We start from the raw sequence: 27,721 nt of genomic DNA, 5'->3' as shown, positions 1-27,721 counted from the left end.
GTTCGACTCTTACTAGAGATCGTACCAATCCTGGAGAGCCTTTATACAGTAGCAATAAAGTTTTATAGCTAACCATTGCGCATGAAATTCTCTATCACTACCTTTTGCTATTATTAACTCATTAACATTTAATGGCTTTGATGTTTAAACAAAGTGCTATCTATCGGCTTTAATTACAACTCTTGAAAGTGAATGTTAAAGTTTCTTTTACGATCAGGTTTTAAGTTCGGATCGATATAAGTGGATAAAATTTGAGATTAAGTTATAAAATCTCTGTAAAGAAATCATAAATTGTCTCCATATGGCAGCTGATAGTATCAATGGCATCTTAAAACCAATTACTAATAAATTACTAGTAGATCTTCATTTGCTGTATAATGAAGAGGCTTTAGTGCGCATGTTCTGTGCTTTTTTTCTAAATCTAAACAAATCGATTACTATCATAGAATTTCATGTTTTGTTTTTCCTCTACGACTGTGTTACTAATATCCTTAATATTTATAAACAAAACAGATGGGTTGATAGACTGCGCAGACAGCGAATGCTGCTTCACCGAACAGTGCCAAGACAGTTTGATGTGCGTATCTTCTCCAGATCCTCTTGATATTCTTCTCAGAAAACAGCCACCAGCTGTGACAGCATCATTCTATCAGAAGATGAAATTCCTTATTGAAGAAGACAGTGTTCAAAGTTATGCCCACCGAGACGAATATTCTGAGAGGTAGGCTAAGTTTTCATTATCTTCTAAAAAATCTAAAATAGTCTTTCTGGTGATTACTCTGAAAATAGAACTCCTATCGAATATAAATAAATTGTCTTTTAATGCCTTTAAGGTAATACCTTATTTGCGACAATTAACCTTTAAGGTCATATCCTATTTGACCTTTAATGTCATTGTCATACCTTATTTTAACCTTTGTCTTTAAGGTCATATCATATTTGACCTTTAATACAATACCTTTAAGGTCATATCATATTTGACCTTTAATACAATACCTTTTAAGGTGATACCTTACGTGGCCTTTAATGTTAATACCTTTGAGACTGTACCTTATATATGAAATTTAGGGTAATATTTTAAAGGTCACGGTTTATACCTATACCGAAAGCTATTTTGACCTTACAGCTAAATTTTCTGCTTTGGAATGATAAAAGGCAAAGGTTTCTAGCCTGCCAATTTAAATAAGTATGTAAATTACTAGAGGAATGTTTTTTTTAATTCTTGCTTCTAAACAAATTGAGGTATTATCGTGATAATGAATTTTATAAGTGACTTACAAGAATCTGTATTTTTTTTGTTCCTTTTTATGTTATTTGAAGACTGGAATTCTTAAGTGTCGTAATTTTTCTTTGAGCATTCTTACATCATTAAGTCTAGATTCTAATTGCAATCAAAAGCTGGTTCTGCATTCTAAACAGACAATATAATTCCTTTTTTTTTTCTGAACGGAGATAATTAAATTAACTTAGGCTCGAAAATATGCGGATGTGTTTGATTTTACAGAAAAAAATAATTAAGATTACATTTTAGACAAAAAAAATGGAAAATTAAGATTACGTATTAGACAAAAAAAAAGTGGAAAAAAAATCGAAGAGGAGTTCAAAGAAATTTAAGAAATATTTATTCTCCGTTAAACGTCTTAGAATACACAGGCATTTGACATTTAGACGTGTTGCCAACTTGATATCTTAATTCTTAAGAAACTAATTATTCAAAACAGAATGCTAGAAGCGTGAATTTTACTTCTCTGATGTGTGGTAATATGAAGTTTGCTTCTAGAACATTTAAAAGCTATTAGAAAAGCGCTAAATGTGCGTGAGTTTATTGCCCAACGTTCTATTCTTCAAATAGATGGTATTATGATACGATTTTGAATACTGTGTGATCGCTAAATGCGAATTTTCTCTTCAAATATATGCAGATACCTTTCACTGAATATATTTCGCTTTGTGTTTGAAGTCCAAATATAGAAGATATATCGCATTATCCTAATGCGTTAGGGTAATCAATAGCTACCAGCAACATATCTCATGAATGCACTGGATATTTATTTACTAGAGAGACCATAAGCCAAGTTTGCGCGAAGCGAAGGCTGTCTCTTATAATATGAAATCCTTAAAATAGTGCGTAATTCGAAAAAATAAGTTTTAAGTTTAATAAAAACCTGAGTTTTTCATCCAGCAAAACAACAACTCGACCGCAGAACACAAGCGATTTACAGACAGCATATACGAAGTCATATGGCCTTTGTCGCTGATGTTCTTAAAATCCTAGAACAAGAACAACAACAAGGTATGAACATAGGATCCTTGGTATCAGATGAATAGTGTACGCTCTCCTGGGACTTCTTAGTCGATCTGATAGCTGGCAAGACGGTTGATCTTTTAGATTTTCAGAAAGTTGTTATTTTGGAGTACTTTTAGCAGGAACCACAATTGAGAAAACAAAGGATATCACTGAAGCGACCATCTGTAAATATACGAGTGGAAGACAAAAGGAGAATGCAGTTCTATGAGAAAGAAATATATCAGGCGGGAGTTGAATAATCTGGGATTTCGTAGTCGTGTACGTACACGAAGTCATACTGTCCAAACTGTTTCGTGTCCGCCACTCAAGCGGTTGAAGATGGTATCGGATACGTTCTGTTGGTACGGACTGTTTATATTCATACAGTAAGAAGGTCATGTTAGCTTCAATCAATATCGTGTCGGACCAAATTCACCCTGCATGTTTCATTTTTACTCTGATTGCGATGGATTCTTTCAAAACGACAAGGCAACTGTCCATCATACAAAAAATTGTATCTGAATGATTCCAGGAACATTCCCAATATTTGTAACATCTTCTCTGGCTGTCTAAATCTGAAAATCTGAATACAATTGAGAATGGCATGTTTATGTTGGAAAGAACGGCTTCGCGGCTCTCTGCCGAGCAGCTGACAAATATCCTGATGGAAGAATGGTCAAATGTGGAGTTACATTCCCTCCGACACCTAGTGGAATCCATGCCACGATGTGTGCGGGTTGTTATTTTTATTTATTTTATTTCAATTTAGAAAAAAATGTGACCCTACTAGATATTGAATAAAGGTTTCTAAATTTTTGTCCAGTAAGTGTATAATCAACATTTATCTCATTGTAATTTTAACAATCAACTTGCTGAAATATTAATTTATGAAACGTATTTTTTAGTTTGGTTCGCTCTTCATTATACTTTAAATAAGCAAAGATTTATGACATAAGTGATTCATTAAATGAAATTAGAAACTAAATTAACTTTTATTAATTTGGCTTCAAAAATAATTTGAATTGTGTTTGAATTCCTGATTTCAAGAACGTTTTGGTTCAGTCTCGTGATTATTTTTAATCTGATTGACACTAACGAGATTACAATTTTCAAGAATGCTTAATATTGAAGCCTATTAGAATAAACTCGCTGTTTGAAAGAGTAATTCCACTTTATAAATCAATAATTGTATTTTCGATGTTGATATTTGTTAATTTTGTGTGTCTAAATGTTCTGTGTGGTGTCCAATATTGTGCCAGTGTCTTTCGTGTGTGTTTATGTATACAGTTATCACACGGAGTGTAATCCTAGTCTTGTGTCTGTGTGTGTGTCCTTTTCTGTTATTTAATAACATTATGTATATTATATAAACAGTAGAATTTTTGTATTAAAATACTAACTTTCACAAATATAAAAATTTACTAATTGAGTAAAGAAATTGTTATTTTTCTATGTGTTTTATTAAATATAAAAGTGTATAATATGAACATGGATGTATTTATGTATCCCATTGCTTAACCACAGCTATACTTATTAATTTATTCACAATTAACAAGTGATTATTACCTTTGTTAATAGCATCACGTTCTGGAACTTCTGGCTGTCCCTTGGTCGCATGCACTACTCCTACCCCTTCACCTGCTATGAGAGGAATAGTGCATGTGACCAAAGGGACTGGCAAAAGTTCCAGAACGTGATGCTATTAACAAAGGTAATGATCAATTGCTAATGTTTTCTTAATGGAAATAACTTGCGAAGGAAACCGACTGTTTTAAAGTCATCATTAACAATATTTCACTTTGAAATAAAGAAATAAATTCTCAATCCCATTTACTTGGGATTGAGAAACAGATTTTGAATAAGTTTTGCTATGCTTGACGTAGCCGATTGGTTATCAGGGGAGTATAGATATGCACGCGTTTCAGTTGGTCATGGTTCGGATCCTTGACCGCTAAATGCAGTAATTTTCTCTTCTGACCATATATGGCTGTTCCAGAGTATAAACAGAAAATATTACTTATGTCACAAAGCTATGAAGCATCCGGTAATATAGTCTTCCATGATGCCTGAAGAAATCCAGCGAATTATGCAGATAATTGCTAGAGTTGAGAAGTGGAAAATTGGTGATTGAATCTTCTTGCAAACAGCTGTTGCAATCGTATCACAGGACTCAAACTCCCAACAAATCTTCTCCCCAAGACCAAGCCACTGTCACCACCAACCTGGATTGTCTGAAGCATGCTTTTTGAGTCCATGGCCTCGTGTGATTTTGTTCACAAGCGATTTCTAGCCATCATCTTTATGCGCAAATAAAAGTGACAGGCAAATCGCAGTTCTGGAAACGGGCAGTTAGTCGGGATGTCTACTGTTCTACTACAATTGGTGGAGGGAATATTATATCAGCTGGAAAGAGCAGGCCTAGATTTCACTTTCCTTTTAGCAATCGCTTCTGATGGCTGATTTTTATCCAGTTGTCATTCTGTATACAATTCAGGGCAAGAATCATTTTTCAAACCGGGATAAACCATAGTGTCTTTTCGTGATTAGTACAATTTCAAACAAGTTGGTAACATTGATAATGACTTATCACGATTAACAAGCCACTGGTAGGGTGGGATAACTATGCTGCCTCCATAAAATATACAGACACAACTGTAGCAGACGCGATTTTAGCAACGTTAAGCAATGGGAACGATGTAAAAGATTGGTGTATGTTAAAAATTTGTGTTGTGTTTCTTTGTGCGTCTTAAAATGCTCCTGTACATAGAGCTGACCGTATATTTCGTGTTTCCCCCTTTGCTTTATCTCCATAACCTCACAGCCAGTTCTGGAGTGCCTTCGTTAAAAGGTAAGCAAATCAACCCACCCACATTCTGTCTATGTCTCCCACCCTCTTCCTGCTTGTACCTGCTGGCTTGCCACTGCTTGTTTCTCCACCTAATCCATCCAACGATGCATCCGCTTTGCTCAGCCACCACCCTGGGCTCTGTCCTCCTATGCTGTGCTCCTCTGTGGTGCTCCTAATGTTAACTACAATCAATACTCGTGCTTGTGCGGAATAGCTCCGTGTGATGCCACCTTTTTGTGTTTTCGAGCTGCTTTGCTGTACTTTATGTGTAGTCCTGAACTCGGGCTCCAATCTGTTGTGTTGTGGAGCCTTGCTTGTTGTCTCAATGTACTCAGTGGATAGGCCGCATCTTTAAATGTATGTCAGTTAATAGAAGAATGCAGTTAAAATGCTCACAGCTGTGTGTGCGCTTTATTTCAATAACCAATGTGTCTTGTTTGTACATTACTAGCAGAGCAGTATTAATAGTTTTCCATCAGTTACTAATTTAACCAAATTAATCATAAAAACATCATGCATGACCGCACATTGTAGCTTAGATTAATACTGAATGGTATTTTTTGTTGGATAATTATACATTTTTGTGCAGGGATGTCTGCTTTAGCTCACCTAGATCTAGATCATACTATGAGGTTGTTCTCATAGTTAGTAGACGTTCTGCTTGGGCCCACATTACATTGGTGCATCAGCTAAGCATCATTGTAGTTTTGCATGGATGGTGTCAATTGCTCAGCTCTGTTTTACTAATTTCCTCTCCATATTGCACCAACTATGTAGGTAGTATGCATGCGACTTCTATAAGTCATATATCAAGTATAAAAGCATTTCATACAAAACTTCCATTAGTAACTATTGTTGTATTATGTTTATTTTTGTATAACTGTTTATACTATATATTAGAATTAGTACGTGGACCCATTGATATGTAACTTTCTGTACGAGATACACGATAAATTCGGTACTGGAACCAAAGATGTGGAGAATCCCGAACTCAAAATTCATAGGTGTATTTCAGTGTCCGTTTAATGGATATAATGAATGATAAACTTTACTGATTAATTCATAAACGATCTTTTAAAAGATCGGTCACTGAGAAGCCAAAATATTACAACTGCTAACCGATTTATGTAAGTCACAGGAATGCCCAGGGCTATAATGTCCAGGATTTATAAGAAAAGCTAAGATGCTTAGGGAGAGAGTGAGTATTTCAATATACATGGTTAATCCGTATCTTCCAGAACAATTCCCAAAGAACTGGATACCAACAGTTAGCTCACTAATAGTCTGGAAATAGTATTGGGGTCTGATGAACCTCGATTTGTACTCTTTCGTATCGACGTCAAAGCTAGAGTTGGAGAATGGCTTAAGGGTATGAATCCATCTTGTGCTATCTCTATCGTACAAGAAACAATTGGAAGTATTGATTGTGTCGAAATGTTCTCGTGGTATGGACTGGGGTCCATCCTGCAACGCTTAATTTTTACACATAAGGTGATGGCTAATTAGAGATAATAATATGACCGTCTACCCGCTAGATCTGTTTGTGAGTGGTTCGAAGAACATGATCAACATTTGCCTGGGCCATCCATTCTCCAAATTTGAATCCACTGGAAATCTGAAGGGGCATCAGAACGTGGTGTACAGGAACAAAGTCCGCTAACTTTCATGATTGAAGGAAGGGGAGTAATTATTGTCGAAGGAAGTCTCTAAACGCCATTCGGTTGCTAGTTTAGTTCATGACATGTCGAATCCAGGCATGTGGAAGTCCTGAAGATTCAAGGACTTCAACATGCCTAGATTCAAGGACTTCCACGTGCAAAATATCAGAAGGGTCAACTTCTGATATTTTGTCAGGGTCGGACCTCCTAAATATTCAATTAAACTGGGAAATAATTCATAGCAAAATTAGGTTGCCTGTAATCGAAAGGTGGCCAATGCTACAAAACGTTTTCATCTCAATGGGTCCTCACTTTGTTTGGTAATTAAACCTAACTATACATTTTGATAAAATTAACGTTTGACGATGTGAATTAGTTAAGATGGTTATGAATTAACATACATTTATAAAAATATTCGTTGAATCTTCTAAGTGCAATTTTCAGTTTGATTTAATACTGAAGGAAAACAATTTTTCAAAAAAGCCTTAAGATAATCCACTCAATATTCTTATTAAAACGACATTGCCAAAACAACATGTTTTGACCATTCAAATTAAGCCAATAAGTAATTAATAACAGAACTTCAATGAAGAAACATTTAAAAATTTGAATCGCTTGATCTTCTGCAGTGAGTGTGATACCATAAGCACCCTAGTTTTCTTTCTGAACAGAGAAATAATTTATCTTTACGATAGAAATAATTGAAAAGTAAAGCTCATTCAATAGGGTTATGTTTTTGTTTAATAGGGTTAGTATTTTCTATAGAAGTGGGAACAACTGTCTGAAAGTAAAGTGTAATATTACATTGTCCATCTAATGAAAATGGAAATGTATGAATTACATGCATGAATTACTTATCGTTCAAATGGCAGATGAATCATTATTCAAAACATTTGAAACTAGTATGTTGAAACCTCTTAAGAGGCGCCTCGGTGGGCAGGAGAAGCAGAGCGTAGCACACGCTTCTTGATTATACCGGGATTCGAGCCCATCACCACCAAATATGGAGGATGCGGAAAGGTCAGGGAATGACCACCACATATTCCCGGAGCAATATGGCCTTAGTTGCTAATGCTCCTAAAAACCAAATAACAACAACAACCTCTTAAGAATCTGAGAGGTGATGATCAAAAAGTTCTGAGAATAGAATTTAAAAGACATGGATACAAAATTCTGCGTTTTTTTTTAATTTTTCAATATTCATCTTTAAGTTCAATACACTTTTTGTATTTAATCTTCAAAGAGTTTAATTACTCAATTTCTTCAGATTGTGCATCAAAAGAAGCTTCCACAACTGCATTTTAGCTCTTCATCATCTGTGGCTTCTGAACACATGAGGCTATACGTATGTACAAAGCCCTGTGCGATCTGGGCTTTGTGCATACGGGCGCAGCGTTATGGAGAACCAAACCCCATGACCCAACTTTCCTCATCTTTTTCCCTAAATGCAGCTTTTAACTTCGGCAATAAGTTGCTTAATATTCACAGGCAATTGTGGTTTTACACTCAGTGATCACAGAATTGTAAACACCCCATTGGTAATGGACTAAACCGCATAGCTCGCAGTATACAAAGTGGAACAGCTTCATACGCTACGCCCACTGTGGTTAAGATGTACAAAGAATGGTGTCGAATGGATCGAACCACCTTCGCTAACAGAATTGTAAAGGATTACGCAAGGTGGATGTTCTTGGTAAGTGAAGGGTGAGCTGCACGGACTGAACGCCAGGTTACTGTGCGACAGTTGACATCGCAATACAATGTGGGAATGCAAGAACGATATTCCAAATGACGATGCGCCGCACGCTAAGATGTATATTAGGTATTAGGTATTAGGTATGTTCGGGGTCTGACGGCACCTGGGATTTCTCCCATCTCCGCGTATGTTCTCTGTATCGGACAAGCCAGAGATTTAAAAGTGTGTGGGATATGTACTGTGTAGTTTGTTGTGCCCATTGTTCGTCCGGCCTGTTAGCCGCCGGGCCCCTAGTGAGACCCGACGTTACCAATACCTGCCACAGGGAGGCCGGCCGGGTGTTACCAATATTTGTACTCTGGCTGGTCTTGCCACTTACTTTCCTGGGATTTTAGTGGCTAGGACCAAAAAAAAAAAAAAAAAAAAAAAATCGAGGTTGATATTAGTGATACAAGTTAGTATTAATATTGCGCGACGTGGGGCTGTGCGGTGAAAGTGAGTTTTAAAAACCAAATAGGTTCGGGCAAGAATTTTGATGTTCTCTTTTGATTTTGACATGTAGGGCTAAACGCTGTGCAAGACAAAAGTTTGGGGGGAGGATGAAGACTGGGGGGAAGAAATTGGAAATAAGGGGCCGACAGAGTAGATGGCCCCTGCAGGTAGTGAGGCATGCCCGTGCCCCACCAGAGTGAAAAAATTGGGGAGGCAAGGAGAGGCAAGCCTCTCCTCCCCAGGAGTTTGGAAAGAAAGATCCGCTCAAGAGAGTGCGGATTTGGGTCGCCAATAGGCTGTTCCGGCGGGAGAGTGCCACGTATGTCGTCTCCATCAGTTTGCAGGCCCTAAAAAATTGGCCGTTGAGTCTCATCTAGGTGGGACACTAATAGGGGATTAAATCTGGATGTCATCCTTCCAGACTGCATGTGGTCTGGGGCTTATTTTCTGGTCATTATCTTGGGGTCATAATCAAGTCTACTGGCTGTCATTATGGGGTTTTATCCCTTCCGTGATGTTTGCTAGTCCTTACACTACCTTTTGTCATTATGTAGTGGGTCTATGCTGCAAGGTCTTGGGGCAGTGTCCCTTTGTTCTGATGTCACGACTATTTAAAGGTGTTTTTTCGCTTCTATTGGCGGTAATCATGACTCTTGTAGTTCGACAATCTATTGTCACTTGTCTTTTCCTAGTGCATTTTGTAGTCAGTCCAAGGTCTGTATAGTCGGTTCCTCTGTGTCGTCTCGCAGCTATTTGCAGTTTTGTTTTGTCTCATTCCGTTAAGGTCTTCGGTATATGGCGGCTAGTGTTTGGCGCCTGCTAAATAATCCCTGGGCAAAATCAGTTAAGGCTAAATATTCTTCTTGTGTATCTAGTAGATGTGACTCGAGATCCCTCGGTAAATAGTGAACTCTAGTTATTAGTCTGCATCTAAGGTCTTCGTATTGGACACACTCAGGGTTCCACAGCAGACGACCCAAGTGACCCCCCTCTCCTGACCACTGATCATCGTCGTCTGCGAACACTGTGGTGTCAGCAACGCGCTGGTTGGACTGGAAACGAGTATGCTGGTCGAATGAGTCCAAATACCTGGTGCAACATGCCGATGGATGCCTTGTTGCGTGGCGCAAGCAACACGCCTCCAAGGACCCATTGCGCATGGTACTCACTCTCCAGGCAGATGGCGGCAGTTGATTAATATGGGGTATGCATTGCTGACAAGAACTAGGACCCGTGGTGTGCATGGACCAACGTTCCACTGCTGAGGTTTACCGGCAGCTCTTAGGAGACCATGTATACTCTGCCATGTTGCAGTTTTCTCGGGCAGAAACGGATCTTCCAAGACGATAATGCGCCGTGTCATCGGGGTGGCACTGGGCACGAGTGGTTCAACGAACACAGTGAAGATACTACCCATCTTGATTAGCTTCTAAATTCGCCTGACCTCAAACGAAACGAAAAGTGAGGCGCCTATGAACACGCAACCATCATCTACTCAGACACTGTAAAAAGCTTTGAAGACAGCATGGCTGCAGATCCCTATGTACGTGTTTAGACATCTAGGGGAGTCAATGCCTAGGCGAATAGCGGCTGTAATCTCTGCAAATGGCAGCCCAATGTGGTATTAGGTAGGTGATCATAATTCAGTGATCACTGCGTGTAGGTACAAGGTAATCAATTAGCAGCAATCCTTTTGTTACCCAGAAACTGAGTTGAAATATTAACTGCATTATTTAAAATGAACAGTAAATTAAAAATAGAAAAATAAAACTGAACCACGTCGCACTCGCGAACCAGAAAATTAACTGAAAACCAGATCCGCATTGGTAGTAACCCGTGGATTTCCTCTGGTACCCGACCGAACCCATGCAGGAAGGACTCTGTCTAGTTGGATCATTTAAATAGAAAGTCATGGAAAAATCAAAAGAAAATACACTAAATCTCAAGAATTATATTTTAAAATTGCGTTTATTAATTTTGATATAATTTAAAACTTATTACAGAATATCAAAAGGCATAAATAATATTTAAACCTTCTTGTCCTGTAATCCACACACCAATTACATCTCATAGGCTTTCATTTTGGAGATTTTGCTTAATTCCTGGTATTTGTCGAAGTTTATACTATCCGTTTAGGATTATGAGCAGAAAAAGGGGAAAGATAATCTTATTAATAAGCCTAATTAAGTCTCCAAATGTTTAAATAAGTAATTAATATTCGTAAAAGGATCTTTGAACGACTACTAGATGTATATTTATTTATGTAGTCTTAGTTATAAAACTAAACATTTTAACAACAAAGATAGAATGTCAACTCAATCATTTTATCGTTAATTTTTAACCGTAAATAATTAACTCTATTCAAATTAGTTCTAAGCTATCGGTTTAAGAATTCAGTCTCTTAATTTAGTTAAGTACTTCTAAATATAAGAAATTTCTGTGAATTCTTTAAAAAGGATTGAAATAAAATAACTTCCATTACCGCTGATTTCAGTCGAGTGTCTGTGATTCGTGGTAGAGTCATTAGCAAGGAAGGCAATGGACTTATTGGGATTCGTGTGAGTGTCGCAACCGATCCACAGTTCGGGTTTACTCTTACCAGGAATGATGGTTGGTAAGTGGTTTTGCATTCTAAACACTGCAGTAGACCTCATTAAAATAATTCGTTACATATTAGGCCACGATCCATCCTCCCTGTAAAAGATTCTTTTGTTATGGCTTCTTTTATACAGTCTTATCTGGTTTAACGTTAATGAGCGAGTTTACAATGCATAATCACGTTTATAATTGACTCGAAGTTTTTAATTCTTTAGCCATCTTACGAGAATTTTTAAATTTACCATTAATGATTTCTAAACAATGCGTTTTAATCAAAATTATACAAAGAATAACCTCCCCTTGAATTTCCCACATTTACAATTACAGCATGGTCAATTTACGTTTTGTGAAATATTTATCAAAGTCCAACGATTATAAAAAGAAAACATTACTTTAATAAAACACCAAATAACACTAATTACACTTCACATAAATATCCGAGCACGTTTTGCTGAATTTTCGCACGAGTAACTCGCTGTTGTTGCTTCTACGAACAAATAATAACAAGAAAAAAAGTTTGACTTTAATGATAAACTAATTAGGCCTAGTTAAGCCTAATTAGGCTTAAACATGTTTTTAAAAAAACGTACATGAAATACTAAGGGATGTTTTTAATTGAATTCTATATTTAACGGCTGAATTATTAGGACACAGACTAATAATGAGATTATTTTATTAAATTAAGTAGTAATAGATAAATGAATAAAATATACAAAAGAGAGAAAAAAAATCAAAAGTTTGTTTTGTTTCTTTTTTCCTTTATGCACGTAGGTTTGACATACTCGTTAATGGTGGAGGAGCAGTTACTCTGCAGTTTCAACGTAATCCATTCCATCCATTGAAACGAACGGTGCTAATCCCGTGGAACGACATCATCGTTATGAACCCTGTGGTGATGTCAGCACTTGCCGAAGTGGAAGTAGAAGAGACCCTCTTCGACCACCAAGAAACGTGCGAACATCATGATTATGATCTGATGAAGCCAATTGTGTACCAAACTTGGAAGCCGGTTTCCCAGGAGGGGTGCACAGAAAACAGTGCTGTGATGGCGGAAACTCAGGTATACCTCCGGATGGTGAATTAGATGATGAAGTAAAAGGGGTGGAAAGATCATATATTGGATCAAACAGTATAAATTGTTGTCTGGGTGATGGTATTCAACTAAGAATAAATAATAGAAGAGTTTTGTGATGGGAAGTGTTATTTATTCCAAGTATAAGGGATAGGCAACTCGTTGTGAAGGATTTCACAATATTAAATGTTTATAATAACGATGCCTAACGTACAAACTTCGTTTTGTCTTAAAATTCAACTACATGGTAATGATGCAATCGCATTAATAATGTCATAGCTTGAATTTTTCATAGTTTGAGGCTTTCTGTCCTATAATTTAATTAATATACGAATAGTTCGATTTGGGACCTGGTCCAAATATAGGAACCTTTCCCCTACATTATACTGGATAACAATGGCATTGGCAGTTATGTAAATAAGGATTCCAGAATTATCTAGACCCATAGCTGGGATAATAGGGAGTTATGGGGCTCATTTACACTTTAAAATCATTATTAGGGGCGTGTATGTATGTATAGCACGCACATATGTGCCCATTGTCTTCGCAATGTTCATCTGTCTGCTGTCTGTCCGTCCGCACGTGACAGAGGAATTCCCAATGGACAGATTTTCATGAAATTTTATATTTGGGGCTTTTAAAAATATTTGTCAAGCCATTCCAAATCTGATTAAAATCGGAAAAATGAAAACCGAATATTATTTAAGTTTTCAGCTTTTTAAAATTAAATTTAATCCTGAGGAAAAAAAAGTGTCCGACATTTCTTCTGGATAATCCCCATATTTAATAAATAAAATGCTTTAAAAATAAATACTGATATTTTATGCAATACTGTGTATTTCTCTTCTTTGTTTGTTGTCTGAAAAAACAAAGTTCGATATTTTAGAGATATGTTATTTCTCTATTCTAAAATGTATGAAGGGTCCTCGAGGCTACATGTGGCGAAACCTTTTCTGTGTAGGTGCTACAAGAAAGTCTCTCAATTCCTGGATCGGACTTGTTCCTTATATACCACAGCAGTCACGCCCAAGGATATCTCTCGACCATCCACATGCAGTTGACCCCTTCCTCCATCCCTTCCGCCCTGCGGTTGGTCCATCTACGTATTATAGTGGAGGGAATCCTTTTCGAGAAAATATTTGAGGCCGACCCAGACATAAAATACACGTATGCGTGGAATAAAAGAAACATCTATAAACAGAAAGTTCATGGACTCACTACAGCAAGAGGTAAGCTCGAAGATTGTACGTAATTTATGTTTTCATTCCATTTATTTTTCTTTTCCAGAATATAAAAGCGTAATCTGTTCTGTTTCTCCCGTAATCCCAGATTAATGCAGTTATAAATTACTGGGACGTAAGATTATTTCTGGAAAATTTTCTTCTTGGAACGAAAACAAACCCAAATCTACCACCGCTTCTTTCCACTCCAATCTCTTAAAACAACACAATATTCTATTTTATTTACAGTTTTCATTATCTTCTCGCGAGAGTAAAATCGCAGTAAATTTTCAACGATAAGCCTCGTGCTCTTTCAACTCTGGGAGGCGATACCTTGCTCCCCATCACCTGCTTAACTCAACAAAACAATGCACAGGACTTCTGGTTTTTATGTGATATTTATAGCCAGCTTCTAAGCAGCTCCGAATTTTTTATTTATTTTTTTGAAACAGGATGCTAAAGGATTGCCTCCTGATAGGATGATGCTCGGCTCTTTCATTTCTCAAAGACTTTGTTTGAAGCAGCGGAAGAATTATTTGATTTAAGTAGATTTATGTTTGAATTAGAAGAACAAATATCGATAGCAAAAATCGATAGGTACTGCAGTTTGGTATTATTGCTGTCAGTTGGGCATCCTTGTATTTTTCTGCAATTTTTAATCCGGAAACATTTACTTTTGAAATATATACAACCCTCTAACCAATTAAAACAATTAAAAGACTTTGTAAGTTGTTTTCGAGATCCTAAGTTAATCAGAAATGTTTTGGGGATGTCAACGAGTTCCAGGTGTTCCACTTCTGTGGCAAACTTTTTATTAACGTAGGGGATTTCGGTAGCATCCTTCTCTTGTAATTCTGATCTTTCTATTAGGGGAAGGGATTAAGTAGCGAAGCTGGTTTATAAGTTTCTAGGGAGGTTGCAAACTTTTGGAATGATGCCAGAAACACTTAATAAAAGATTTGGAAACTGTGATCCGTCGTTGAAACATCTGAAACTATCCTCAAAGTAGGCTGTAGTCGACTACAGTGTCCCCTTGCGAGAATATTTTGAAAGTTTATCCGAATATTGCCTAGTTTTTCACGAGTGACTTAACACCAGTTTTTTTTTCTAAAAGATCAGTTAATTAATTATCAGTTAATTAACTATACGTCGCCAGCTTACTTTTCTGACGGATTACAATACTCATTTCTTTTGTTTCCTTTTTTTTTATAATTTAATTTGTCTACAAAGGTTTTGGATAAATTTAGCACTGAAATTGATTTATTTTCCTAATTTTAAACAATTCAATAAACTAAAATTGCAGCATCTGGAGACTAGGCACCTGTGAGGTGATCTAATTGAGGTGTATAGGTCCTTGAATGGTTTAAAGTGGCTCAATGCTGTTGGGATTCTTCCTCTTGCTCAGATTACGAACCTGAGGGGGGTATAAATTCAAATTGAGGAAAGCCAGTTGTAGAATAGATGTGCGGAATTTTTTCTTTAGCCAGTGGTTGTTGATTGCTGGAACAAACTTCCACCTGTCGTTGTGGAAGTTGATACCTTAAATAAATTCAAGGAAGAATTGGTCAAAATTTTGGGGCAAATGGATGGGTGAAGTGTGGCAAGTTTTCTTTTTGACTGATGCTGTATAAGCTTGGGTTCTTGCATCATGTTCCTTGCTAATGCTAGTTAGGAATGCAACAAGGAGCTTCTTAATCATTGTACGCAGGGCAGGATAGCGATCAGAAATTTCCTTCTGTAACCAAAACTCTTGATACGACTATCTCTTAAACTTTGGATTCAGCTCAATGTCATTTTGTAGCTCAATAGTTCTTCCTCCACTACCTCAACTTCCTCAGTATCTGAAAATGGATTTATCGCCCATGGAATTTCCATCAAAAGAGATCCTCTTTATGCAGCGATCCAAATGGTCGAAAAACTTTCAAATCATCCTCCAGCGCATCCCTACTTCTCTGTGCCTCTCAGCGCCACCAAGAGGCGGTATCGCTAACTTTGGGAACCACTGGATTAAACGACAAAATAGTATGTTCTATCCTTGGTGCTACATCATTTATTACTCACAGTTAATGAACCCATCATAAGTGGTTGGTGGAGTTCGAGATACGCCAATAATATTGATTAATAATAATATTATCATTTGTAATGTTAATTAAACGAAATTATTATTATAATAATATATACACGAGGGGTGTTTGGAAAGTTATAGGCTGTAGCTGTTTTTCCTAAATCAAAATTGTCCAGAAAGTCAGAAACAGTTTCTTTTTCGAAATTTGCTTTCGCATTTCGTACACTTCTTGTAGTATTCTATCCATTTCTAAAACACACGCAACAGACTGATTTTTCGTCATGCACTTCAGCATGATTTTTTTCATCTCCATATCGCAACTCAATTTGCATCCTCTTGGCTCATGTTCGTTGTACACATCGTGTATCACCTTAGTGCTGCATGCTTCTTTGACAAATGTTGGTTTACTGACACCTGTTGGATTCAGCTCTGTATCAATGATGTATCGGAAATACTACCAATCGACGTGTGACAATATTAATTGCCTTAAAATGGTGCGATTTGATTTATGATGGTTTTAAAGTTTGTTGTTTTTCTAGGGTGTTAAAAGTACTGGCATAACATCAATTACTGTTTTGTGAAAATGTAGAAACCTTAGAGACTTTTGTGCCCCCAAGAATAACTGTACGATAAACCAAATACGCTTTTATCGTTTTAAGAAGAAATTTCAACTACACTTTTTCCCCTTTAAAAGAATATTCCGAGAAGAAAGTAACCGAATCCCCAATAGAAACTCCATTTATCATCTTTCCTAACACATGTGCAAGATTTTACTTTTTTTTCTCTTTCTCATATTTCAACCGGCGATCGTGGGAAATTAAATTTATTGTAGCAGGAGTGTCTGTGAGCCATGTCAGTGTTTTAGTGGGGTTCGCTTTGGTTGAAATATTCCAGCCAAATGACGAACGCACAAGGCGCAACAGAAATTATCATATCCACACGCTATATTTAATATTAATCAGCCATCTGGAAACTCGTCAAGAATTTTTAACGAACTAACTTGTCACAAACAACCGACCTGCTGTGACAAATGAGGTAACTAAACCTTCAAATAAAGGACGTCTGCGACTTAACAAAGACATTAAAGGAAATATCGGACGATCTGGGAGGTTAGATGATGAAATATTCAGCAGTCGAGAAGTTCTTCCCGCACAACTTCCACGATTTTCATCACGCTAAAGATTTGGCTCATCGGAAGGCTGTGGTGGTAAATTTAGAGACATCGTATCTAGGGATCAAGGAAAAGTATGCTTTGGAGACAGATGCTAGAATGAAAGAATAATTTCGGTAGCTTTCTAATACACATTAATACTCACATTCGATGACTCAGATATTTTTCTTTCTTTTAAAGTTTGCATAATTCAGAAAGATCAAGTTTAGAAAAATCAGCGCACACCTAAAATTTCTTCTCTTTTGTCTTCACAATGAATTTATAATTATTTATTTATTTTTATTGTCTTTTATATTTAGTATATTAAGGTGTATTATATTTAGCATATTAAGGTGTGTTATATTTAGCGTATTAAGGTGTATTATATTTAGAATGTGCTACCTTTGATTTGCAATTCATCTCTTACAATGTATTAGCGATTGTTTTCAGATACATTTTTATTTTATTTTTTCTTATTTATTTTCATTCATTTTACATTTAGGTGTGCTAAAATATATATAATTTTAGTATCCTTCAGTTTATGATATTACTGTTATTCTAGTATTTGTATTTACATTATATTTTGATGGTTTTGTGAGCAGTTTTTGTATCTGTTTAATGTCTTTTTTATTCTTAGTGTACGTTAATTTTTTTTGAAATTTATTTTAATGCTTATCTTAAATATGAAAGGTTATTAGTAGCATTATAATATTGTAAATACGTTGAAGGGTGAGAACCCAGCAGGACCTCGTTGGTGTCTGATTGGATCTCTGTATTCTAATTTTCAGTAAACACAAAAAGAGAAATTTTATACATGAGAGAGATGAGAAGTAGAACGAAATAAATGAAGGAAAAGAAAAGATGGATCAGTTGGACCGTTGGATCAAAGCTGAACCATACATGGATGTTGGATGATTAACTTGTTCTGACTGGTTTGGAAGAAGTGGAATTTAATGTGTGACCATAAGCTGTTATTGAAGATGAGCATGGGAGTAGACTCCTTTTTAAGAGAAATAAGATAGGCTGGATTTTATAAGGATTGATGTGTGAACTGAGTTCTCTTTATTTCAGTGGATGCTAGCCGGCAATCAGCATTTAAGAAACTGATGGTGGATATTCGAGAAGTTGAAGCTGTTTGTGGCAGCAGGAAAGAGGAATGTGGTGAAGGGAAGCTCGAGATCAACAAAATTTCTTGAAATGATAACGAAATTTAAATGCAAGAACGATTGTTCTTTTGTGATTGCAGATGTGTCATTGAAACAATTGTAATATTTATCTTAAAATTACAAAATATATCTTGCCTGACGGAAGAAGAATTAATATGCCATAGAGATTTTGCAACTAGTTTCTTCTTCAAAGAAGATGTGCAATTATTGCAGCATAATATTACTCATACTATCACAAGGCGTTCGGTGCTCTTCCAAACTCCCTTTTAACGAAAAACCGTCTCTTGGTTTTTTGTTCTAACTACTTTCAGTTCCTTCACACGGCATACCGTGTGATGGAACTGAGTCCCTGCCTTAAATTTCGATGAAGTCCGATCGTTCTGCGACAACTAAATCCTTTGCTTGCACCTTCACGATGGCGGTACTGTTAGTAATCTTGAGTATAACCCTCGCGTGTACTTGATATACTGGAGGTGACTATCCAGATATGACCAACGAAAGCAGGGTTCAAGGTGTGGCGTCCAAGCTACACAAAGGAATACTACCCGTCTGTGTTATCAGACAATACTAGGTGGTAGATGACTCTCATCAACCGGTAGTGTCACCACTTTGCTTATTGGAGGCTTGAAGTATGAAACCCATGTTAGCCCCCAGAGAAAAGCTCCAGCACCGCCCATCTTTTCCATCATGCCGGATGTCTGATCTATGACTGACGTATTTTGAGGTTATGATGAGCATCATGGAGAAATTCAGTCTTTCTTACATTTCGAGGGTACAGCCCTAAAACGGTGTTCATTTTTTTCATTCATTCATTTATTAATTACACACAATATAGTCTCAACATTATGTACATAAAAGTATATACATGATTTGTATACAAGATATATTTACATATAATTATATGCTCTGACAAACATTAAACTCTCGTGTGTGTGTGTGTGCAAGTGTGTTCTTATTCAGGGTAGCTCCCAGGCATAAGCCCAAATCTACCTTGAGAACTTGGGAATATATAGTCTTTACAAAGCAGTCCTTAAAAAGTATGTTAAATTACCTGAGTCTGATTTTACTGTAGCGCTATTCGCACTTGAAATCCCGCACCCACTGGAGGTAGTGCAATACCAGTGAGTGCCAGCAATCCCGCGCCCCGGGTTGCCCATACCAGGGAACCAGCAGGGGAAAAAAAATAATAATAAAAAAATAATATATATATATATATATATATATATAATAAAACAACAATAATATTCAATAGTCTGGATGGCACAACTATAAACTTCAAAAATCACAGTTCAACTGAATATTTCCTCAGCTGCTGTTTCACATGCACTGGAACCACCAAAACCAATAACGGTACTATCCAGCAATCTCCAACTGTACGCCATGGATAATAGAACCTTTAGACCACCAGACCCGACGCAATGAATCTAAAACGGCGTTGGCAGGTCCGCCGCTAGACAGTCCACCGGACCGAACCTATTGATAACTCTCTAGGAGACACCCGGATCAGCTAGAGTGTAATCTCGCCGCCTGTTTTTTCTGAAAGATACTGAATGCAGAGAGTCCAGCAGTGTGTATGTGGAGCATTATTGGGGCCACGTTGTCAGGAGCTACGGATATTCTTGCTGTGTACACCATATCCAAAAATTTCATTACTTCATACAACATGTCCCCCACCTTGCAGCTTAGTAAGAGGAAATGGCTATTCCTATCGATATGGTCATCATTGGTGACCATCTCGATAGGAATAGCCAATTAACCAATCAGCCAATTAACCAATCAGCCAATTAAACAATTAACCAATCTAGTTAATTGTTGGGTTGAAGTCATAAAACAGTTGGATGCAAGAAACAACATTGACATTATTTATCTTGTCTTCCGTAAAGTTTTCATACAGTTCCCTGAAAAAGGCTCTTTCAGGGAAAACTGGGGCTAATGGCTAAAATAGCAGACAGAGTAGACATAACTGGACATTCCTGGGAGTGGACCAGTATTGGAAATACTCCTGTTTTTAATCTTCCTTAATGATATGTGTATGCAAGGTAGTGCAGAGGAAGTTGTCTAAGTTTATTGATAAATGAAATGTATTAAGAGTGGTTGATGACCAGAAACAGGCTATTTTGAATGACTTAGAGAAGCTGCCCAAATGATCTGAATAAAATGGCAAGTGAAGCTTAATGCTTCTAAATGTAAGGTTTTGCATTTGGGCACAGAAATTCAGGAACTGCATATAAGCCCGAGGGGGGGGGGGGGTTGGATTTACAAGTGGTTCGGAACAAGAAAGACTTAGAGGTTTAAAACAATCAGATGTGAAATTTACCATGAAGTATAAAGTAGTGGGAAAAATGATGTCACTGTTCCTTTGTATAAGACTAAATTGAGACCGCATTTAAAATAGTGTTTTCAAATCTGGAGACCGCACTTGAACAAAGACTTTTAGAACTAGAGCTTTTAGAAAGGGTTGGAAGGAAGGCAACCAGATTTTTTACGTGTGCTAATCGGTGCCCATATGAACAACTGTAGTGCGAACTCCAAAATTTGGCAATTGGACATCTTATAGAGAACTTGATAGAGGTAGATGAAGTCCTGAAGGGAATGAACAGAAAAATTAACGAGGTAGATATATTTTCAGTGTCATATGAAAGAAGAATGAGGGCACAAATACAAAATTTGGGAAATAACAGAAGGCCGGTTCTTATTAGGTTCACTTTCGGGCAACGGGTTGTTTATCAACGGAATAAATTGCCTGCCATGGTGACCGAGGCGAAGAGTTTGGTAACGTTCAGAACAGAAGTAGATCATCACTTTTTGGCGATGATGAGGAGAGTGTGAGTAATTGAGAATTTTTCCCATTTTTTCTTTGTTTTTTGAAAATCCAACTGAAGTCCGCTAACTTGCATCATTTAGTCATACAACCCTTGCAAGTACAGTGTCCTTTTCAAGTAGTCCTTGTTGATCAGTGGGCCAGTTCATTTAACTGACTAAACGCTTGCTTCCTTGCATTATTTACAAATGCTAATACTAATTATAATACTAAAACAGCATATATTGAGATTCGTTGCTCCAGAGCATCCTTTTCTGCGTACTACCATTTACAACATCAGAAAATGCATTTACTTATTTGTGTCCTGATGCTTTTTTGTATATTAGTGACAGAATTATGTTGCTTAATAGAGATTCCTTTATTTTTTATCCTAATTGTGTACTGTATACATGTTTTCATTTCCGTAGTTGATGCGGTATCTTCGATTTATATTTTTCTTTTATAAATTTCCAAATACGCTCCTGTTTGAATGCGAATTCTTTCATAATACTCACGAGCATGGCTAGTCTCATTGTCACTGAGTTACCTGCAATTCGGCTTGCTCTAATGTCCCTGGTTAAACAGCAAGAACTATCTCAACGTACAGCTGCAAGAGTCGTTAAGCGAATAGAATGTTCTCTTTTTACGGAATGTTTGAGGCCATTCAACTCCTCCTGGATAGTTTCCGAAAACTTGGACAGTTATCAAAAAGCTCTCAGAGGACCATTAATTGGCTAATTCGGAATAAATATAATACCGGCTGAAGATACACTCCCTTATATCATTTTAACATTTCATTTTTATTTCCTGTTATGATCCTAAACTATTTTATTTCAGTTTTCTTCCACTTTTATATGCTTCCTCGTACACAGAGTCCGTATACAATTGCCACAAGCCACCTAGAAACGCTTCTCTTTGGTGTGTTAGTCCTATGGCGTAGCAAAGACATTTCACGAGCAATAAAACAGCATTATTGGCCCAGAAAAGCAATGTAAGTCGTTAGTTTCCTTGCCAACTTAATCTTGGAAAATCTTGCATAAACTTTCATGGTACCATAAAAATTGCAATCAATTCTGCAACTACGATTTTTGATTTCTTTCTGATCGAAGTGATTTCTGTTAAGTTATAATGTTTTACTGTACTTTGCTCATTCCTTTGTTTGTTACGATTATTTTAATGTCTTTTAAGATTAGTTGAGAATGTGTCGAAGTGATAAAGTTATACGAAAAAAAGAAAGATAAATTAATAGTGAACTATACGATAAGAGACTTAAAATTTTAAGGATATTGGCAATATCCCAACCTCAAAATATAAACAAATCAAACCTGCTTTTGTTCATATTCATTTCAATGAACATCACGTCTCCATCATCCCGTTATGTGTCGCTTTTAACAAGAGTTATCCACATCCGATTGAATGAATAAAGATCAACTGATTACAACCATCAAATGTACATTGCATAAACCCTATTTAGCTATTTATTACCAAGGAAGTTATTAAGTTTTGGCAGCTTTGAAGATATGGTTCACTTCATTTATACAAACTAGAACTCTGGTACTTCCTGCTCTCCAATGGGACTGAGTGACATTCATTGTACCCACTGGAAATAAACAACTCTAGCAATTACTTTCAACTCACAACGGCAGAACTTTGCCATGAAAATGAACAAGACTGTTGAAAGCAAATCTAGACAGAAGATGAATGGTATTGCCCAGGATTAAAGGTAATACATATCCACAAACACGAGAGAAATTTCATCTGTGCCAGGTACTTCAATACTTTGGTTGTAGCGACATATTTTGCAACATATGACCCGAAGAAAATGGGTTTTCGCTTTGACTTAATTTGTCATTTCCGCTTGGTTCAGTAACAGGAAAATTTATCCACTAAATAGAGATCGTTGCGTTGCTTATTCATTTGAACAAATACGTTAGAGAATAAGAAACCTTATCTTGACTTACATAATTAGGACTCATTAACAGCGTTTTTAAGCTAGTTCTTCCCTCGAATAAGTTAACGGATAATTGCAGCGAACGCCATACTCAGACAAGAGCGATGAAGTGACATCTTACATCATAACTTACGAGGCAAAGAAGTGAATCCAAGTTAGAGTTTACCTTGTAAACAGTGGTAATATAATACCCCCTTCTATCCCCCTGCTGTAAGGATTTCGGTGCGTTTAAGCAATTACTTATGTAAACAGTGGACTTGAGTATCGCATATGTTGACAGTAATCTTTTAGAGTTCAGTACTTTCGTTACAAATTAATTAACTGCTCGTTAATTGGCTTGTGTCAGTTTTCTGCTAGCCATCATTGTGTTTCCTATTCTTAACTGGCAGTTATTAATCTCCACCCACACACTGCTGTCGCTTGCAATAAGGATAAAAGTGACTTGTCATAGATATAGTAGGCGATCTCGACCCATTTTAGCTTGGGTAGGTGATGAGTAATTAAATTCACAACGATTCTTTGGAAAAAGGCTTTTTTTTTGGGATGAATTGTTGAGAAAATTTTGTTCAAAGGAAGCCGATTTCTGATATGATGACAGCAGTTATAGGAAAGTTGAAACAGATGCTGTTACTTTAAAATTATAGAGAAATATGCACCTAAATAAAAGCATGAAATAAGTAATATGCTTTTCTCTAACATCTTTAAGAAGCACCCATCTCTTCATCTTCATCACTGTTCTAAGGTTGGGTCAGGTGGTCAAAGCCTTCCATCTTTTTCTGCCTTCCCAGATCTTGTATTTTATCGTTCTCTCCCACTCAGTTCCTTTTGTTTCCACATCTTCTCTAATCTGATCTTTCCACCTCTTCCTCTCTGCCTCTTCTTGTCCATTTTCAAACGCATTACGAAGGGCCCATATTTTATGAAAAATGAATGTTAATGCATATATTGATGAAAATATACATATTGATTAATCAGTACTGATTTATTTAATAGATCTTTAAATTGTAGTTTTCGTAGGATACGATTACATGAACTGCAAGCGAACAATCTGGATAGCTTACTCTACTATCCTGAAAGGATACGATATGGATACGTCTGAGTTAGGAGGCTGGAATCTGGACATCCATCACAGATACAACTTCCACGAAGGTTCGTTGTTTTCCCATAAAATGATCTTAACAACATAATAATGTCTGAGACTGTTTCTTAATACATTTCTTAATAAATATTTTATATTGAATTATGAAATCTGTTCAGCTTTTTTAAAATTTATTTTCTAACTCTTAGGAGTGTTACAAAAAGGAGATGGCACAACGGTTTACTTCCAACAACAACCCCGGGTGATTTCAGTTTTAATGGGAACAGGTCAACAGCGCCCTCTGTTGTGCCCCGAATGCAACGGAATGGCAAGAGACAGCAAGCTATTAGCTCCTGTGGCACTGACAAGCGGTCCGGATGGTAGCATCTACGTTGGAGATTTTAACCTTGTCAGACGAGTGACACCTAGCGGTCAAGTGTACACCGTGTTTAGGATGAGGTAATAACCTATCCAAAGAAAGGTAAAATTAGTATCATTATATACCCTAACGTCAGGATCGCTAAGAAGAGTTTTTCTTGCCATACTCAAACGTCAAATGTCATTATATCAAAATGACACAGAAACCAAAGTAATGGGTTTTTGTGTTATACTGTTTATCTCGGTTACAATACCACTTTTTATAGTGGCAATTTATTTCTTCGCTTTAGTTTTTGTCATTAGACAAGTTATATTATGCTCTCCGGTTGAATTACTAGTACTCGGTGTATTGTGTTGCTCTGAAAGATATAAATGGGCATGATCTATTTTTATTTTCCAAGAAGCTATTGGGTTTTTTCTATTGTCATTATTTTTCGATTAAATTCTTTAATTCATGGAGGATTTGTTAGACGCAGTAAGGTCGTCTTGGACATTTAGAATAGAGGGTACATATACTCGAAGATATTGATTATTTCTTTTATAGTGGACGTAAATTATACGTCCACTACAAAACAGCCATTTCGCATCGAAGTCCATTTCGGTCTTTGTCGTTTTCTTCAAAAAAAGAGAGAAAATCGCATTTGGTGCGCTGTAGAAGAGAGAGGTATGAAAGAGGCTTCGAAGACTAGATCATATTTACGCAGCCTGCTTTAAAACACGCAAAAGTAGCACGCGTTGTTAATTGCTGTTGCATCAATGACGAAATAAAAAAGAAATGTTGGTAGGGGGAGCCATTAGAAGGAAGCTGGTTATAGCTCAGATGCCATTGTATTCATATTAAAATCGCACCATTTGCCTGAAAATTTTATGAAACAGGGGCAGAGAAATCTACTTTAATTCGTGAATACTAGCAATTTACGAAAATGAAACCGCGCGTTTAATTTTCCATTCTGCAAAACAATCATTGTCCTCGGCTTAATGTGTTAAACATTCCATAGCTGTGGTTTCTGTACAACTAACGCTAATGGGACTTCAGCACACAAGCCAAAAGAGCATACAAGAACTGACGTCCCCTTAAGTTGCCAAAAATGGCTTCGTGAGGACTAACAGGAAAGAAATGTCACCCAGTAACATTGTTCAATGGGAAAAGGTAGTTTAATCGCACGTGATGAGAGTTGACGCGACGTGGGGGGGACCGGAATTTATAATTACATCACAGCTGGAGTTACCAAAGGCGTCTTTTATCTAACTACATGCAAATTTTCTGAAACGTACGAGCTATTTTTGCCTTCATTTCTGTAATTAACAGGGCTCCTTTAAAAATTCTTCCCTCATTATCCCCGAAACAAAAGGAGAACATCGCAGCACTAATGTAGCCTAAGTGCTTTATGATAAAAGTGTAATATGCGGTGTAATAATTTTGGTAACTTCGTGTGTGTCTCTGTAAGCTCCTAATTATGCAGTTCTGCAAATTAAACACGCTACAACACGCGTATCTAACACATCATCAATTATGTAATTTTAGTTTTACATTTTTGTTTTTATGATTCTATTTACAAGGTGTACCATATTGTTTGGTCATCTGGCATTTAAATGTTATTAAAATATGCTTGGTTAACAACTCTTTTCTTTTCTACAGAATTAAAATGCTCGATTTAGAAATGCATTGCTATTTCTATTAGTCCGTGAAAACACCTACCCTTAAGAGATCGCTTCACTGCAGCACACAGCAATAATGCAGGGCAACACCAATTGAGACTGTTGCTCTGCATTACAAGACTGTCATGCCAAGTAGCGACATTTGAAGGGGCAATTCGTAAACTCTTCCTTTTCTATTTATCCCGGAGTATTTAGAAAAGTTAATTCGCTACATGATGGAGCGTTACTGAGAGTTAAAGTTAGTCTTCATCTCCTTCTACTAAAAGCACTCTTTATTCTGCACATATTAACTTTTTTGTATAAATAAAATAGCATGAGACTTAATGAACAGTTGCGCGATAGGTTTTCATTTATATCACCAACAATTGTTCTTGGAAGCTATATATATGTTATGGCACACATTGACTCCTTACAGGAATAGACAGAACGACGGAACTGTGGTATGATGTTAATACCAACGTATATTAATCATCCTGTGTTGACTCTATACGATGATCATTAATCTTGAACATCACACTCCAGACCATACATCTTGCTGATATTGGCATCTCAACGCTAAATTGGATGGCCTTATTCTGTCCTTTTCACAGTCCTGATCTGATGTTATCATTAAAAATCCTTTTTTTTTATCCTTCTGGCTGAACGATAGCTTTTAATCTTTTCAAAACGTAAATATGATTTTTTTTCTAAAACTGTAGTCCTCCTTAAACAGTAAAAATTCTAAATTTGCATTGAATGCCCTCTTTATCCAACAATGTTTGTTTATTTTGTGTATATATACTCAGAGACCAATTTATTAGGATCACTAGTTCCTGCAAGTATATCAGGTGAACTGTTTAATATGTCAGTACCTCTGGCACAGTATCATAAATATAGGTTATGGAACATTTAAGATCGAGTAAAATCAATTCAAAGCTCTTCAAAACAGGTATAGATCTTTAGCCATTAATCCACACTTAAAAATTCTGATTTCTTACATCATATAATTTAGATTTTCTTTAAATTTCAGAACCACTGAAATGGCTACCCAGTATCACGTCACACTTAGTCCTACTGATGGTCATCTTTATATTTCCGACCCTGAGAGACATCAGATCCTAAGAATACATTCTCTGGATAAAGTAGAAGATCCTGACTCGAATTTCGATGTAGTAGTTGGTAGTGGAGAAAGATGTTTGCCAAGAGATAAGGATAATTGCGGGGATGGCAAACCAGCTCTAGAGGCACGAATAGCATATCCAAAAGGTATAATGAAAAATTTTATACTTAATTTTCAATAGTTGCTGACATTCTTTACTTCAAAAATTCTGGTAATTTGATACTTTGATTTTTATGGTTAATCTTTCTAACAGTAAAACATTTAATACTTTTCATCCCTATTTTAAAAATGGTTTGGATCAATTCTACACATTTGATTTGTATACTTCCCGAGATTGTTCTCTTTAGAATTGTCCTATCTTTCCCCAGTGCATACATCAAGCGTGGTTGTTAATAAATTTGTTAAGTAACATATTAATGAAATGATTTCAGCGGAGTAACTTCGGTTGTTGTGTAATCCGCCAGGACGCTTTTATAAAACAGAGAATAGATTGTGTCTCTCCAA

The 27,721-nt window shown here is 36.6% G+C and overlaps 1 protein-coding gene across 4 annotated transcripts in view; it reads left to right on the top strand.

Moving 5' to 3' along the window:
* Positions 1-27,721, top strand: part of LOC150078095 (teneurin-m-like) — a 287,032-nt gene that overhangs the window by 230,914 nt on the left and 28,397 nt on the right. For 2 of the 4 annotated variants that reach the window (XM_090384887.1, XM_090384886.1), the window contains exons 15-22: positions 514-721; positions 5,109-5,135; positions 11,476-11,595; positions 12,351-12,639; positions 13,613-13,880; positions 24,012-24,152; positions 24,291-24,540; positions 27,128-27,363. In XM_090384887.1, coding sequence (XP_090241013.1) covers positions 514-721; positions 5,109-5,135; positions 11,476-11,595; positions 12,351-12,639; positions 13,613-13,880; positions 24,012-24,152; positions 24,291-24,540; positions 27,128-27,363 — 1,539 coding nt within the window. The remainder of the gene's footprint in view (positions 1-513; positions 722-5,108; positions 5,136-11,475; positions 11,596-12,350; positions 12,640-13,612; positions 13,881-24,011; positions 24,153-24,290; positions 24,541-27,127; positions 27,364-27,721) is intronic. The other 2 variants (XM_090384888.1, XM_090384889.1) reach the window with 2 other exon arrangements.

Source organism: Mastigoproctus giganteus, chromosome 11, assembly GCF_048544385.1.
Source record: "Mastigoproctus giganteus isolate SK-2022 chromosome 11, ASM4854438v1, whole genome shotgun sequence".
Classification (NCBI taxonomy): domain Eukaryota; kingdom Metazoa; phylum Arthropoda; class Arachnida; order Uropygi; family Thelyphonidae; genus Mastigoproctus; species Mastigoproctus giganteus.
This window is presented reverse-complemented; position numbering and strand designations above follow the sequence as displayed.